The sequence below is a fragment of the Gossypium raimondii genome, chromosome 3, assembly GCF_025698545.1.
Source record: "Gossypium raimondii isolate GPD5lz chromosome 3, ASM2569854v1, whole genome shotgun sequence".
Classification (NCBI taxonomy): domain Eukaryota; kingdom Viridiplantae; phylum Streptophyta; class Magnoliopsida; order Malvales; family Malvaceae; genus Gossypium; species Gossypium raimondii.
The window spans coordinates 57,030,325-57,047,302 of NC_068567.1; the positions used below are offsets into that span (position 1 = coordinate 57,030,325).

General features: G+C 36.7%; 1 protein-coding gene across 1 annotated transcript; it reads right to left on the minus strand.

The window, feature by feature from the left end:
- Positions 1-5,979: 5,979 nt before the first annotated feature.
- On the minus strand, positions 5,980-8,167 carry LOC128039991 (uncharacterized). Its single transcript, XM_052628949.1, has 5 exons — positions 7,955-8,167; positions 7,551-7,858; positions 6,998-7,409; positions 6,595-6,881; positions 5,980-6,511 (listed from the first exon to the last, which is right to left on the minus strand). Exons 1-5 carry the CDS (start codon positions 8,165-8,167, stop codon positions 5,980-5,982), a joined length of 1,752 nt encoding a protein of 583 aa, XP_052484909.1.
- Between the last annotated feature and the right edge of the window lie 8,811 nt (positions 8,168-16,978).

A 16,978-nucleotide genomic window follows, 5' to 3' on the forward strand; every position in this document is an offset into this window, starting at 1 on the left:
TTTAAGAAGCAAAAGAAAAAAACAAACGAAAAGAACAGTAAAAACAACAGAGGAAAAGAAACCAGATCTGTCACCTTCAAAAATGTTTTTTTCCGGCTCTTTACTCGTATTTTTTTAATATTTCAATACACTATTTTGCTAACCCCTGTTACATATTTCTATTTGGCTTTAATAGCCGAAATAAGGGAATCAAAAACTCCCAAAAACTACTCTCTCTTTTTTACATTTTTTCCCTTATATTTTCTGCCATTATCTTTGTTCTTGGTCGTGATTTGTTGCAGGTGTGGGCGTTGGAGAACGTGGGTTGTGCGAGGGCAACATGCTGTGACAGAGGCGATAACCGCTGAAGGAAGAACGTGTGCGGCACTGGGAAGGCTACTTGTTGCTGCAGCACTGATACGAAGAGGGTTCCTTGATGGGTTTATATGGCTAGGTTAAATTTGGTTTTAGGCTAATGACTTGGGTTACAATTTGGGCTTGTAACATTTGTAATTGGGCCACGTAAATTAAGTTTTTAAATGGACTAAGCACCTTTGTTTATTTAGGCCCGGGCTAAAATTGGGTATTACACCTTATATGTTTATTATTGTTATAATTTGAATTATGGTAATACCACTGAGTATGAAATACTCAGCGTACGGTTGTTTCCGTGCGCAGATTGATAGAAGTCAAGAATTTCGGTTCAGCATCCAAATCAATCCCGACTTCAGCATAACTTTGGTGATGTATATTTTCTTTTGGTAATGTGGCATGTACATAGGGTGTGTATAAATGTTATTATGTTTTAATATAAATGGTTAGAAATGTTAGTATTACAAGTTTATGAATTATAATGAAAGAAGTTTATCTATTTTTATTTAATTAGTACATTGTTGATTGAGTTGATTAGAAGGTATTAGAATAGAAAATGAGAATGTGACATGAATTGGTTGATTGATTATATTTGAAAATGATTTGATTTTTAATTGCAGGGGGTTTTATATAAAAATAAGCAGAAGTGCTGCCAAAATTTTTATAAAAATAAAAAAAATAATTAAAAACGAATGAAGTCAATTAGATAAAATATTATATGATTTTATGATTTTATCTTAATATGTTTGTTATTTATTTAAGAATTATTGTAACTATCCTGATATGTCCGGTAATGCCTCGTAACCCTGTTCCGGCGATGGTTTTGGGTTAGGGGTGTTACACGAAAAATCAAAGCTCCCCCTGAAAAGGCTTTCTTACAACATATGGACCTTCCCAATTTGGCATCCATTTTCCTCTAAAATCTTTTTGTATAGGGAGGATCTTCTTCAACACTAGCTCCCCCTCACTAAATTCTCAGGGACGAACCTTTTTGTTGTAGGCTCGTATCATCTGCTTTTGATACATCTGACCATACCGAACTGCCTTTAGCCTTTTCCCTTCTATTAAGTTCAATTGATCGTAACGAGATTGAACCTATTCTTACTCATCTAATTTCAACTCAGATAATACCCGGAGAGAAGGAATCTCTATTTCAATAGGTAAAACGGCCTCCATGCCATAAACCAAAGAGAAAGGTGTTTCCCCAGTCGACGTCCTGACAAACATTCTATAAGCAAAGAGAGCGAACGATAATTTCTCATGCCAATCCCTGTAAGTCTCGGTCATCTTTTCCACAATTTTCTTGATATTCTTATTGGCTGCTTCTACTGCACCATTCATCTTTGGGCGGTATGGCGACGAGTTATGATGTCTGATCCCGAATTGACTGCAGACCTCCGCTATTGCACTATTGTTCAAATTCAGTGCATTATCAGATATGATCCTCTCAGGCATTCCATATCGACATATGATTTCCTTTTTCAAGAATCTGCTAACTGCTGACTTCGTGACATTTGCATATGAAGCAACTTCCACCCATTTGGTAAAGTAGTCAATGACCACAAAGATGAAGCGATGCCCGTTTGAAGCCTTTGGCGATATTGGCCCAATGACGTCTATACCCCACATAGAGAAAGGCCATGGAGAAGTCATAACATGAATAGGTGAAGAAGGTGCATGTATTTTATCGCCATAAATTTGGCATTTATGGCACTTCTTAGCATAACTGATGCAATCCCTTTCCAAAGTAGACCAATAATACCCAAATCTCATGATCTGCCTGGCCATTGTGAAACCATTTGCATGTGTTCCACAGATACCCTCATGGACTTCTTCTAGAATTTTCCTAGCTTCCACTGCGTCCACACATCTTAGCAGTACTTGATCCTTCCCTTTTTTGTACAGGATTTCTCCATCTAGAACATAGTCAATAGCCAATCTTCTCAGTGCTCTCTTATCATTCCCTGTTGCTTGATCTGGATACTCACGATTCTTTACATATCACAAGATATTCAAATACCAGGGATGGTCATACTTTTCCTCTTCCTCAACATTATAACAATGAGTCGGGGTTTCAGAAATACACATCTGAATAGGCTTCATATCCTCTAACCTATTCACTCGGATCATAGAGGCTAAGGTAGCCAATGCATCAGCCATCTGATTCTCATCTCGTGGAAGATAACAAAAAGTAATGTCATCAAACTCGTCTATCAATTTAAGAACCATCTTTCGATAATTGATCAGTTTAGGGTCTCTCCCATTCTCCTTTGAGTTGGTATATCACCAATGCGGAATCCCCATATACTTCTAACACTATGATTTTACGCTCGATAGCTACACGAATGCCCATAATGCATGCTTCATATTCTGCCATATTGTTAGTGCAATCAAAATCCAGTTTGCTAGCAAAAGGATAATGATCTCCGCTTGGAGATATCAGAATTGTCCAAATTCCATTACCTACAGTATTTGAGGCTCCATCAAAATTTAACTTCCACACCTGATCCGTTTGGGGATTTTCTTCAGTGGTTTCCACGTACATCAAATCCTCATTTGGTAAATCAAAGTTCAAAGGCTCATAATCCACCAGGGCTCTGGTAGCTAAAATGTCAGAAATTGCGCTCCTTTTCACAGCCTTCTGACTCACATATACTATGTCAAATTCAGAGAGCAAAATCTGCCATCTAGCCATCCTCCCATTCAAAGCAATCGACTCCATCATATACTTTAAACGGTCTAACTTTGAAATCAGCCAAGTTGTATGATACAACATATATTGCCGTAATCTTCAAGTTGTCCAAACTAGAGCACAACACAACTTCTCAATAGCCGAATATCTCGCTTCACATTCAGTGAACTTCTTACTAAGATAGTATATTGCCCTTTCTTTTCTCCCTGTCTCATCATGTTGGCCTAACACGCACCCCATGGAATTTTCAAATACTGTTAAATACAATATTAATGGCCTATTCGGATTAGGTGGTGATAGCACTGGAGGATTAGACAAATATTGTTTTATTTTGTCAAAAGCCTTCTGGAATTCTTCATCCCATACGCCTGGATTATGCTTCTTTAGAAGATGGAATATGGGACCACATTTCTCAGTTAGTTGTGAAATAAACCGAGAAATATAATTCAGTCTTCCCAAAAAACCCCGTACTTCCTTCTGTGTGTGTGGTGGAGACAAATCTCGTATTGCCCTGACTTTGTCTGGATCAAATTTAATTCCTTTCCCACTGCCTATGAACCCCAACAACTTCCCCGATCTAGCCCCAAAGGTGCACTTTGTTGGATTAAGCTTGAGCTGGAAATTTCTTAGTCTCAAAAATAATTTCCGCAGAACTTGAACATGCTCCTCTTCCGTTCTGGATTTCGGAATCATATCGTCAACATAAACCTCAATCTCCTTATGCATCATGTCATGAAACAAAGTTACCATAGCTCTTTGATAAGTCGCCCCCGCATTCTTTAATCCAAAGGGCATCACTTTATAACAGAACGTTCCCCATAAAGTGATAAATGTGGTCTTTCTCATGTCTTCTGGATGCATCTTTATTTGATTATATCCAGAAAAACCGTCCATGAAAGAAAACAATGAATAGCCTGCAGTATTATCTACCAAAGTATCAATGTGAGGTAACGAAAAATTATCTTTTGGACTGGCCCTGTTTAAATCCCTGTAATCCACACACATTCGCACCTTCCCATCTTTCTTAGGGACAGGGACAACATTAGCTACCCATTCTGAATACTTAACTTCTTGCAAGAACCCAGCATCAAACTGCTTCTTGACTTCTTCTTTTATCTTTAACACAATGTCAGGCCTCATTCTTCTAAGCTTCTGCTAAACTGGCTTGCAATCCTCTTTTATGGGAAGACGGTGCACTACAATATCAGTGCTTAACACAGGCATATCTTGATATGATCATGCGAATACATCCTTGAATCCACGGAGTAATTCAATGAGGTCTTGCCTTGTCTTGGCGGAAATGTCAGTTCCGATATTTACCTCTTTTCCCTCCTCTAGACTCACAATCTCCAATGATTCTTTCTGAGGTAAGATTTGATTATCTTCCTGTTCTACCATTCTCAATAAGTCCGGAGATACATCACAGTCTACGTCATCTTCAAAATCCTGTGATCCCTCTAAACACATGTCTTGTTCAAAAGGTGATTCTGAGTCTGAAGCAGCATCATTCATATCATTGATATGATAGGTGCCAAAGAATATACAAAGAACGTATGAATTTATGAACAAAATATGATTATGCAATGAATAAAAGAATGATGTAGAAAAAGAATAATTACTCGAAAAAAGAATAAAAGAATGCTGGCTCAAAAATGCATACGAAAAAGTGTATTTATTGAAACTATGATATTCAATATGTGCATAATCCATAAAGAAATTATATTTTAAGTCAAAAACAACAAGGATGTTCTGCATATTTACTCTGAACAAGCTCTAAAAACTACAGGAATCTCTTCCGCAGTCCAATTATTCAGATCACTTCCAGGCTCGTAAGGGCGAATCTCTAACCAAGTCTCTCTTTCAATTGGGTCTAGGGCATTGATGTGGACATCTCCCAGCAATTCTTCAATACCTTTCACTTTAAGTACTTTTCGTTTCGGATGAATAAACCCTCCTGATACGAAAGTCTTGGATATGTGAGGAAAAGCCATAGGCTCCCACCTAACTTCATTTCCACTCAGGTGTGCCCTTCTTCTCTCCTGTCTTTTCTCTATTTCATTTCTTCTTTGTTTTACATCTGGTCTATCGCCCAGACCAAAACGATCAAACTTTTCTTTCATCACTGGTGCTTCAACTCCTCCTTGTAAATATCTTCCCAATCCTTTTCCCGGTACAGCTCCTTTTCCCACCATTAATTGAAGGCTCATTCTTGTAGTCCTGGATATCTTTGGTACTGGAATTCTATTCCCCTCAGCAATAAATGTTGCATTTACGAATTCTAAAGTCTGGAAAGAACATTCCACCGCCTCCTCATCCGTCTCCACGTATGGCGTATTGCTGGTTATTGATGCAATAATACCTTCCTCGGCATTTATTGTCACTAACCGTCCTTCTGACACTAATTTTAACTTCTGATGTAGAGAAAAAGGCACAGCCCCTGCCGAATGTATCCAAGGTCTCCCCAATAAATAGTTATATGAAGGCTTGATATCCATTACAATGAAATCTACTTCATAAGTATTTGGTCCAATCAGTAATGGTATCTCAATGCTCCCCAGAACTTTCTTTTCTGTTCCATCGAATGCCCTCACCACATTTTGACACGTTTTCATATGTGAGCTATCCACAGGTAGTCTTTTGAGAGTAGATAAGGGCAGTACATTCAATGCAGACCCATTATCAATTAAAACCCCTGAGACCATGCTTCCTTTACACCGAGCAGTAATGTGCAGAGCTTTAGTGGACCCCATACCTCCAGATGGTATTTCTTCATCGTTAAAGAAGATAAAATTATCAGCGCTTATATTGTTGACCAAATGATGCAATTGGTTGACAGAAATATCACTTGCCACGTATGCTTCATTTAACGCCTTCATCAGCGTATTTCGATGCACTTCTGAACTCATGAGCAAGGCCAACACAGATATACGAGCTGGCTATTTATGCAGCTGCTCTACCACGCTATACTCACTGTGCTTCAAAAATCTCAAGATTTCAATAACTTCTTCCTCCTTTATTGGCTCATTAATCAATGACCTTAATTCAACCCTCTTCTCTTCCTTTTGCTCTGCTGCAATGACCTTTCCCTCTACCGATTCTGCTTGAGCCTTTATCCGACTACAGTACTCCTCAGTATTCGTATAAGAACCTGTCTTTTTGTTTTCTTTCACAACACTAATTGAAGTTTCCTTCCCCAAAATTATTACCTCGCAGTCATAATTCCAGGGGACCTTCCTGCTATCCTTATACGAAAACTTCGTCGGCTTTTGAATAACAACCTTCGGTGTCACCTGTGCCCTAACTTCAGTAACCTTAGGGCGCGAAATGATAATCACAGGATGATTAACCTTTGGAATCTTCGTCTCTGACTCCGATGCACATATACTTTCTTTTCCTTCTACCTCTTCAAAAAACTCTATTTCTCCATTATCCATCATGCTTTGGATCAGAGCTCTAAACTTCTCACATCTTTGAATTTCATGTCTCATCCCATGATGGAACTCACAATAATTTTGGGTCTTGCCACCCCCACTAAATCTAAAACAATTAACCCTCTTCCTACCATTTCTTTCCACACCCTCTTCAAAGGGATCTTTACCTCAGCAATATTCTCCTTAACCTTCTTCCTCGTACCTTCACCCACCATGTTTACCCTAGCATCAGCATGATTGGGTAATGGATTTTCTATACCTGATGAATCATCTACCTTGACAACGCCCATCTTAATGAGCTTCTCAACAAGCTTTTTAAAAGCAGTACAATGCTCTATAGAGTGCCCCGCAACTCCTGCATGGTAATCGCATTGTGCATTCGCGTCATACCATTTAAGATATGGAGGCTGTAAAGGAGTCAAATAAAATGGGGCAACAACGTACGCGTTAAATAAATTCTGATACAACTCTTTGTATGGCATAGGGATAGGTGTGAACTGGGGCTCTCAGTATTTGGCCTCACACCAGATTCCTGCTTAGATGAACCCTGTTGACCTGCCACTACCTTCCTGGGCGGATTCACTGTAATTGACTTGTTGTATGTATTCACGTTGTTCACCTTACTTTTTTTCTTTGAGTTTTGCCTTCTGTTGTTCTTTCCAACATTAATCTTTCCGCTCGTTACAGCACTTTCAATCATCTCAACACTCATGACTATGTCAGCAAAATTTTTCGTGGCACTACCTAACATGTGTGTGATGAAGGGGGCCTTCAGCGTATTTACAAAGAGCACCGTCATTTCTCTTTCAAGGAGCGTTGGTTGGACCTGCACTGCCGACTCCCTCCACCTTTGAACGTACTGTCTAAAACCTTCATCCGACTTTTTCTCCATGTTCTGCAAAGTAATCCTATCAGGAACCATTTCCGCCACATGACTGCACTATTTCATAAAAGCCTATGCTAAATCCCTCCAGGAGCTGATCCTAGCACGGCTTAATTGATTATACCATTTAGACGCTGCCCCCGTGAGGCTATCCTGAAAACAGTGTATCAATAACTGGTCATTATTGACATACCCAGTCATTCGCCTATAAAACATAGTAATGTGGGCTTCAGGGCAAGTGGTCCCATTATACTTCTTGAAATCTGGCATTTTAAACTTGTAAGGGAGCACTAAATCCGATACCAAACTTAAATCCTTAGCATTAATCCCATGGCATCTTTCAGTAGTTTCCATCGCTTTGAATTTCTCCTCAATCCAGTTCCATCTTTCTTCCAATTGCTTTGGTAATTCCTCTTTTGTTTTCTCTTTTTCAACTGTTTCATCGAAATCAGGAACAATAGGATTGGCAGGATTATTCTCAGGACTAGAGCCTGATCCGACCTAGAAATTCATCGACCTTGAAGCATCGGCTTGAAATTGCTGAGGCCTAATCGTAACAGAAGATTTGCGCGGGTACACTTCTGCTTGGGATAGCACACATGGAGGAGTGAAGCCGGGAGGATATAGGAGTCCGTCATCACCTTCCTCTTCAACATTGGCCATAGGGCCCTTTCCTTTATCCTTTCCACCAATCAAGAATTGAGTTAACTGGGTCATCATGCTTCCTTGGGACTCCGCCATTTTATCCATCATTTTCTGCTGAATCTTCTCGAACTGCTCCTGCATTTGCTGCTGAAGTTGATCCTGCATTTCTTTCTAGAATTGCTAAAGCTTTTCTAATCTTTGATCCATACTTCTTAATTTCGCTCGTGTACCGTAATGGTGCTGAGTTGGCTGATTAGATTCTAGGTTAACTGAGGAATGATTTTGATTTAATCAGAACCATTTGATAATTTCAATTACTTTCAGAAAAACTTTATTAGAAAATAAATTTCTTTACATAGAATGGGCAACGAAGCTAACTCTTGTCCTCGATCTGACTCCAGCTCATACTTTATGCTCAACGTGTCGGCTTGTACTGCCAAAGTTTGCAAGTGATCTACCACTTCTCGAATCTGCACCACAGCTTCTCCCATAACGCGATCCCTATTTCTGACTTGATCTTGGAAATAATTAAGTTGCTCATTCTGGCGACCTTCCTTTGCCTCTAGATGCTCGATCCGAACCTCACAACTTCGTAATGTTGCTTCCAACTCTTCTATTTTACCCTTCATTTCTTCGATCTTGCTCAGACTTGCTTTCAGCTCTATTACAGAATTTCGACTTCTGTGTTGACGGAGAGACCCTTCTAACTAACTACTCTGTCCTTTAGTTCTCCTTTTTCCTTTTGGCTCTCTGACAAGCTCCTTTCTAATGCTTCATTTCGTGCTTGAATCTCTTGGAATTTTCTTTCCCACCGGTCTGACCTGTTTCTTTCTTCTCGAATTTCTTCATGCCACTACTCTGAAGTTTTTCCAAGCCCTGCAGTTCTCAGCGACAGACGCAGCTTCTTATAATCCGTCTTCAAGCTGTCTAATTCTTCTTCAGCCTTATTCTTTCCCTTCCTTAGCTTATCAGCCTCGAGCTTCTGAACATCCGCATCCAGTCTCAACTTCATCTTTTCTTCCTCCATCTATTCGATTTTCTTCTCCAGTTCTGCATTTTTCCTTTCAAAGTCTTGCTTTATGATTTCCAGCTCAGAAGGGACAACCCGCAAGTGTTCTTCTATCGACTGACTATTTTCTGAACCCGACCTAAGAATGTTATCGTTAATCCTCTTAGCCCACCATTCACTATACTCGGGAGTTATCATCGGGCCCAGAGCTAATCCCTTTACTCGGTGAGTCTGATTCCATGCACTGACCATCTCACAAACTCTCCTTTTGTAACCATCACCTCTATACGAGAATTCACACTCGGCCAATCCTTGAGTTACAGGCACGAACTGTCTTGACCTGTATTGCCTTAGCACTAGCAATGGTGCATAACAAAAGGCTCCCCAAATCCCAATCAAAGGAACCCAATCAAAATCCCCACATCGATATAGGATTTCGTCTGGAAGCAATCATAGAGCTCTCCACTCGATATCCCCCTCCTGTAAATTCTAAAAAATAGCCATCCATTTCTCTTCCGAGATGTCATCCCTCCTCGGTGTAGCCACTACCTCTTTCAATGGTTAATAATTTTCAGAGAAGACCCGATACAAAACCTTATCGACCTTCCAAAAGTGACTATGGAACCACGCAAGTAAGAGCTGCGCACATCCAATGAATCTACCTTCTCCCGCTTGCCGACACGCATTCAATGACCGGAAAATTTCTGCCAAAATTGTCGAGACTGGTGTAACTCTCTTATCAAGCCGATCAAATAAGTCAGTGATCACCTCATCAACATGCCCCAAAGCCCTAGGGAACACTACCAAACCATTTATACTTAAAGCAAAGATATCTACCCTCTTTTTCGTGTCTGGGTGCGCCAGAATGAGGTCCTTCAAATTTTTCCAAGGAATGCACTTGCTATCCCCCTTTTGCTTGATCCGAGCTGTAACCCACTGCTCACTCATCCCGGTTATACTCACCAACCTCTTCAAAAATGTCGGTGCATTTACAGCTTTCGAGTAAACCTTGTCCACTTGAATCCTCGAACATCGAAGTAAAGTTGTGTACTCTTCTATTGTAGGCACCAAATCAATCCTCCCAAACGTGAAGCAACTATAAGCGGGGTTCCAAAATTGTGCGAGGGCCCGAAAAAGACGCTTATCCACCTTCATATCAAGCAAATAAGGCAAATCCCCATAATTTGACTAAAATAACTGTCTAACCTCATTATTCCACTGATCCCAAATCTCTTTCAACTCCTGCAAGTTGTTCTGGATTGCACTAACACGGGTGAAGTCCCATAATTCTGATATGTACCCCTCGGCCAAGCTATCACCTTTTCCGCGCTGTGTGATTTCAGCCCAAGTTCGAATAGCCGTATTATCCTCCACTCTATCAAGAAACCCATTTCTCATGATAAGCTTTCTATCTAGCAATCGTATACGAACCAACGCCTTTTAAAATGAAATGCCATGTGATGGTAATGCCATACAATCAGAGTAAAACATATAAAAGTCAGTAGCAATTAAATTAATACAACCAAGAAATAGTAAAAAAAACTCCTAATTAGGCATCTACTAAGGTTAAGAGTAATTCTACCTAGGGTGAGTTCCTATGGTCTAGGACAAGGGTACCCAAACCAGCAGATTCCTCGATCCTCACCCATTATAGCCTCATATAGACCGAGTTCGATTCAGGGGAATACATTTCCCTATGACTATGCGGAGATGTAGGTCTCACGAAGGCATAGGTACGGATGTATCCCGAAAGTGATCCATTATCCTATACGGTGGTGAAAACCTCACGAAGGACTAGCTTCTCACTCCCACCTAAAGGGGTAAAAATTACTAACATTATGAGATGCAAAATGCAAATAAGATAACAGACATAAGCCAAACAAGCAAACAATGAAAATCAACGAATGCAAAGGGAAATTATGATTTAAAAAAAACTTTAATTTTCGACAAAAAAGACACCAAATAATCAATTTATGGCTCGACTCTCGAGGTCCCCAGCGGAGTCGCCAAGCTGTCGAAACCATTTTTTTGAAAACAAAAATTTAGTTATCGACTTTAAAAATAAAACTGGAGTCGCCACCGATCCGTGATTTAGGTGTGATCGGCTCACCTTAAAAACAAATTTGGTCTACGAAATTTGAGAAAACAGGTTCGGGAGTCAGTTACGCACGAGGAAGGGTTAGCACCCTCGTAACGCCCAAAAATCGGTACCGAATTTAATTATTTAATGTCTTGGTGTCGAAAATTAAAAAGATTTTGTTAAACTCAAATGTTGAAATCTGAAAAGGATAATCAATTATTCAAGTCATACGAAGAAATTGAGACCCAATACGTTAGGGTACAATTTCTCAAAATCCCCGAATTTTGAATATCACTTTTGCTTTATAAGTAAATTTTTCATTTCGAGGAAGCAATTATGTCATGCCCAATACGTTAGGACATAACAAATTAAGTTCCCAAAAATGATTTTTACTTATATATTTTAAATAAAAAATATTCTCGGTTATTTGGAATCAATAAAGAAAATCGGAACCCAATACGTTAGGGCTCAATTCTCCTCGAAAATCCCTAACCTTGAATATCGTTTTATTTTTAAAACCTTTGAATCATAAAAATGATTTTAATGTTTTGACAAAATCAAAATATATTTTTAAAATATATTAAAATGTTAATGCAATATAAAACAAATATTTTAATTCAAATTATGGGTATTCATAAGTATGATATACAAACAATTTTAGCAAACATGTATAAGGATGTAAAAAAATGTGTAAGTCATAGAAATAAAACAATGATAAAAAACATATAAAATATATTAATATATTTTAAAAAATATATATAAGTATAATGTATTAGTAAATATAAAAACATGGAAAATATTTATAATAGCCTTGAAAAGAATGCAAAATATATGTACACGTTATAAAAATATATAAACATATGAATTATAAAACCTGAAAGTATAAATATTATTATAAAAAATATGAATGTATATAAAACACATATAAACTATAAAATAAAATGATATGATAATAAAACATATATACGTACTGCCTATATATTTGAAACATTGAAAATATACATATATATATATTAACATATATATATACGCGCACATATATACATACAATAATGATAATATAGTAATAATTACACTAATAAACAATATAAACAACATAAAAAAACAAATTAAGGACTAAATTAAAAAGACAAACAAAATTTGAGAGCTGAATTTGAAAGCAAAATAAGAAAGGGAGTAATTTAAATATACGCAACCAGGGGAAGGACCAAAAAACAATTTACCCAAACCACCCAAAGCATTACGCAATATTGGACCAATTTGAAACAAAAAATAAAATGTGCAGTAAAAATTAAAATAAGTAATAAATTTAATTTAAAACACATTGTAAAATAGGAAGGACCAAGGAGATAAATATCCCCTCCACTGGAAACGCGCGGATCCAAATGGGTTTATGGGTCAGGTCGCACGAGCCACTAATACGGCGCCATTTTGATAGTATATTAAAACTAAAATTTTCCTTAAAAAAAATTTCATTTTCTGTTTTAAAACAAAAGAAGAGAAAAAAGGGGGGTTTGCTCTGCTAGGGTTTCGACCCTAGCACCCCCCACGTCGCCGCCATCAAAGATCCACCGCCGCTAGGCCGTCCCTTGGCCTCCGACGACGCTCCGGCGACACCAGGTAAGCCTCTTTTCTCTCCCTCTTCGTTTATTTTTGTTTTAAGAAGCAAAAGAAAAAAACAAACAAAAAGAACAGTAAAAAGAACAGAGGAAAAGAAACCAGATCTATCACCTTCAAAAATGTTTTTTCCGACTCTTTACTCGTATTTTTTTAATATTTCAATACACTATTTTGCTAACCCCTGTTACATATTTCTATTTGGCTTTAATAGCCGAAATAAGAGAATCAAAAACTCCCAAAAACTACTTTCTCTTTTTTACATTTTTTTCCCTTATATTTTCTTCCATTATCTCTATTCTTGGTCGTGATTTGTTGCAGGCGTGGGCGTTGGAGAACGTGGGTTGTGTGAGGGCAACGTGATGTGACAGAGGCGATAACTGCTGGAGGAAGAACGTGTGCGGCACTGGGAAGGCTACTTGCTGCTGCAGCACTGATACGAAGAGGGTTCCTTGATGGGTTTATTGGGCTAGGTTAAATTTGGTTTTAGGCTAATGACTTGGGTTGCAATTTGGGCTTGTAACATTTGTAATTGGGCCACGTAAATTAAGTTTTTAAATGGACTGGGCACCTTTGTTTATTTAGGCCCGGGCTAAAATTGGGTATTACACCTTATATGTTTATTATTGTTATAATTTGAATTATGGTAATACCACTGAGTATGAAATACTCAATGTCAGTTGTTTCGTCAAGCAGTTGATAGAAGTAAAGAATTCCGGTTTAGCATCCAAATCAATCCCGACTTCAGCATAACTTTGGTGATGTATATTTTCTTTTGGTAATGTGGCATGTACATAGGGTGTGTATAAATGTTATTATGTTTTAATATAAATGGTTAGAAATGTTAGTATTACAAGTTTATGAATTATAATGAAAGAAGTTTATCTATTTTTATTTAATTAGTACATTGTTGATTGAGTTGATTAGAAGGTATTAGAATAGAAAATGAGAATGTGACATGAATTGGTTGATTGATTATATTTGAAAATGATTTGATTTTTAATTGCAGGGGGTTTTATATAAAAATAAGCGTAAGTCTTTAAATTTTTATAAAAATAAAAAAAATAATTAAAAATGAATGAAGTCAATTAGATAAAATATTATATGATTTTATGATTTTATCTTAATATGTTTGTTATTTATTTAAGAATTATTGTAACTATCTTGATATGTCCGGTAATGCCTCGTAACCCTGTTTCGGCGATGGTTTAGGGTTAGGGGTGTTACACGAACCCTGCTGTGATTTTGGGGTTCTTCTCCATTTTTTGTAAAAAAACGTTACTGAGAAATACAAAAACAAAACAGATTCAAGCAAGAAAAGAAACACAAGCAGAAAGGAAAAGCCAAGGTTTCTCTCTTTAATTTTTTTTTTTTCGAAACCATCCACAAACAGACAAGTATTTATTTATATAATACACATACATCTATACATATAAAAAAATAGAGTAAAAAAGAAGACGAGGATACCTGCTTATTAGATCGCGTGAAAAGAGGAATTCTTTTTAGACCTTTGGCACATGACACGGCCAGTGCCAAGATCGGCGACCGGCAATGGCGACCGGCGGACGCCGCCCCTGCCCTCGCACCCCTAGAGAAAAGAGCCCTTTTTTTTCTGAAAATGAGAAAGAAATGATTTTTTTGAGAAATTCTTGGCTTAAATAGCCGAGCAAAACGACGCCGTTTTCGCCCCCAGGATCCAAGTGTCGACCCGACCCGCAAGGGAGAATCCGCGTGTTTTGTCAAAAGGGGAAATTACGATTCTGGCCCCTCCATGTTCTAGCGTTTCGCGATCAAATTTCTTTTATTTTTAAAATTTTACCCTTTAATTTATTTTCGACTTCAACTTGATCCTTGTGGGATGATGTCGTTTTATAAGCGAGGGGTTATTCTCCTCTTTAGTCCTTCGCCCTTTCGCGCCCTTCCGTTTTGGTCCTCCTTTGTGCATTTTAATATAATTTTAACCTTTAAATTTTATTTTTATTCCAAATTGGTCCATTTTTTGTTATTTCTGTTATTTTATTAACTAATCCAGTTATTATTATACTTATTTTATAGGTATATATATATATTGCTATTACGTTATTATATCTTACCATTAGTTTTATATTATAATTTTATTTATATTTACTTATTTAAATTTTAAATAAAATTGTCTTATTATATTACTATTATAATTATTTATATATATATCATTACTCCTAATCATGTACATATGTTTATATTTCCTTATATATCTATACTTCCTTATATGTATTTTTATATATGTTTTCTATACCTTATATACACATATTTATATACATATTCTTAATTTTCATACATATACGTAATTCTATACTTTTTATGCTCTTTAATCTATGTATATACATGCCTATTTATTTATGCACATGTCTATATTTTCTTAATATATATACAAATATAAATTTATCCTTTTATTACTTATGTACATATTTACGGATTTATGTACCTTTCTAATATATTGCATTTTATACCTTATATTATTTATATACCTTTATATACATATATATCATGTCTTATATATATCTTTTATACACCTTTTAATTTTCATATACATATATTTATACCTTTATATATACATATATATACGTATACATATATCTTTTTGTATTTTATTACTTTCACTTATTTATCTATTCATTCATATTGTCATTATATTAAATGTTTCTTTCTTATCTGCTTATATATTCGTTATTCGACATGTTATTAATTCGCTTTTTTCTTGTTTTATTACTTTTCAGATACGTTACATTATCGTATATATTATTGTTTCGCATGCGTATCCAATGTAATTTGTTTTCGCATTTTTTTCATCTTACTTTATTCAATATATCAAAACCTGTTTTTTTCGTATTTCGATATTCGAAGAATCGTACCCTAACTTACGGGGTTTCGATTTTCTCGATAAATCTAAATACGCGAATCATTTCAAACAAAGTTTTTAAATGCACTTAGGAATTAAAGAAAGATCGTGTTCTAACTCATGGGACATGATCTCTTTCCTAAACCCTAGATAACCAAATATCTTTAAAAAATAAATAAATTTCAGCATTCATTCGCGCATCGAGAATTCAAGACATTGTGTCCTAACTTACGGGATGTGATTCTTTTTTCTCGATCAACGTGAATATGCCCTTTTTTCTTTTCAAATAGTTTTTGTATTTCGATAAAAGATCGTATTTTAAATCTCTTCAAAGTTTTCAATCTTTCGACACTAAGACATTAATTAATCGACTAGGTACCAAATTTGGGCGTTACGAGGGTGCTAATCCTTCCTCGTATGTAACCGACTCCCGAACCTGTTTTTCTAAATTTCGTGGACCAAAAATCGTTGTTTTAATAAAATCAAATCGTTTATTAAAACAACCACTTTTCAGGTGATCCAATCACACCTCATCAAAAATGATTGGTGGCGACTCCCACATTCGATTTCATTTTTTTAACAACCCAAGTCGACCCCGTTTTTATCAAAAAATGGTGTCAACAATCGTATTTTTAATTATTCAAAGTTTTCAATTCTCGACATCAAGACATTAGCTAATCAACTAGGTACCAATTTTTGGGTGTTATGAGGGTGCTAATCCTTCCTCGTACGTAACCGACTCCCGAACCCGTTTTCTGAATTTTGTGGACCAAAATCGTTGTTTTAATAAAATCAAATCGTTTATTAAAAACAACTACTTTTCAAGGTGATCCGATCACACCTTATCAAAAAGGATTGGTGGCGACTCCCGTTTTCATTTTCATTTTCAAAATCCAAGTCGACCCCGTTTCATCAAAAAATGGTGTCAACAGCTGGTTCTTCAAATCATGCAGAAATAATTGCAATGCATGAGGCAAGTTGAGAGTCTGTTTGGCTAAAGTTATTAACCCAACGTATCCAGAAGGTATGTAATTTGCCTTTACAGGAAAAGATGCCAACTATCTTATACGAAGATAATGCAGCGTGTATAGCTCAATTGAAGGGTGGCTATGTCAAAGGTGACAGAACGAAACATATTTCACCAAAATTTTTCTTCACCCATGATCTTGAGAAAAGAGGTGATATAAATGTTCAACAAATTCGTTCTAGTGAGAATTGAGCAGATCTTTTTACTAAGGCATTGCCAACTTCAACATTTGAAAGACTACTACACAAGATTGGAATGCGTCGACTCAAAGATGTAATGTAATGCTGCCATCAGGCGGTGTTTAAAAATAAGTTCTACTCTTTTCTTTTAATTAAGGTTTTGTCCCATTGAGTTTTCCTAGTAAA

Bases quoted from the DNA above. Each gene is read 5' to 3' on its own strand.
- LOC128039991 (XM_052628949.1), bottom strand. From the start codon at position 8,167: ATGCAGGATCAACTTCAGCAGCAAATGCAGGAGCAGTTCGAGAAGATT. The intron at 6,882-6,997 runs GTGAGGCCAAAT...ACTCCTTTACAG, and splicing joins CATCTAAGCAGGAATCTGGT to CCTCCATATCTTAAATGGTA. The intron at 6,512-6,594 runs GTTAATTGTTTT...TGAAATTCAAAG, and splicing joins AAAGAAATGGTAGGAAGAGG to ATGTGAGAAGTTTAGAGCTC.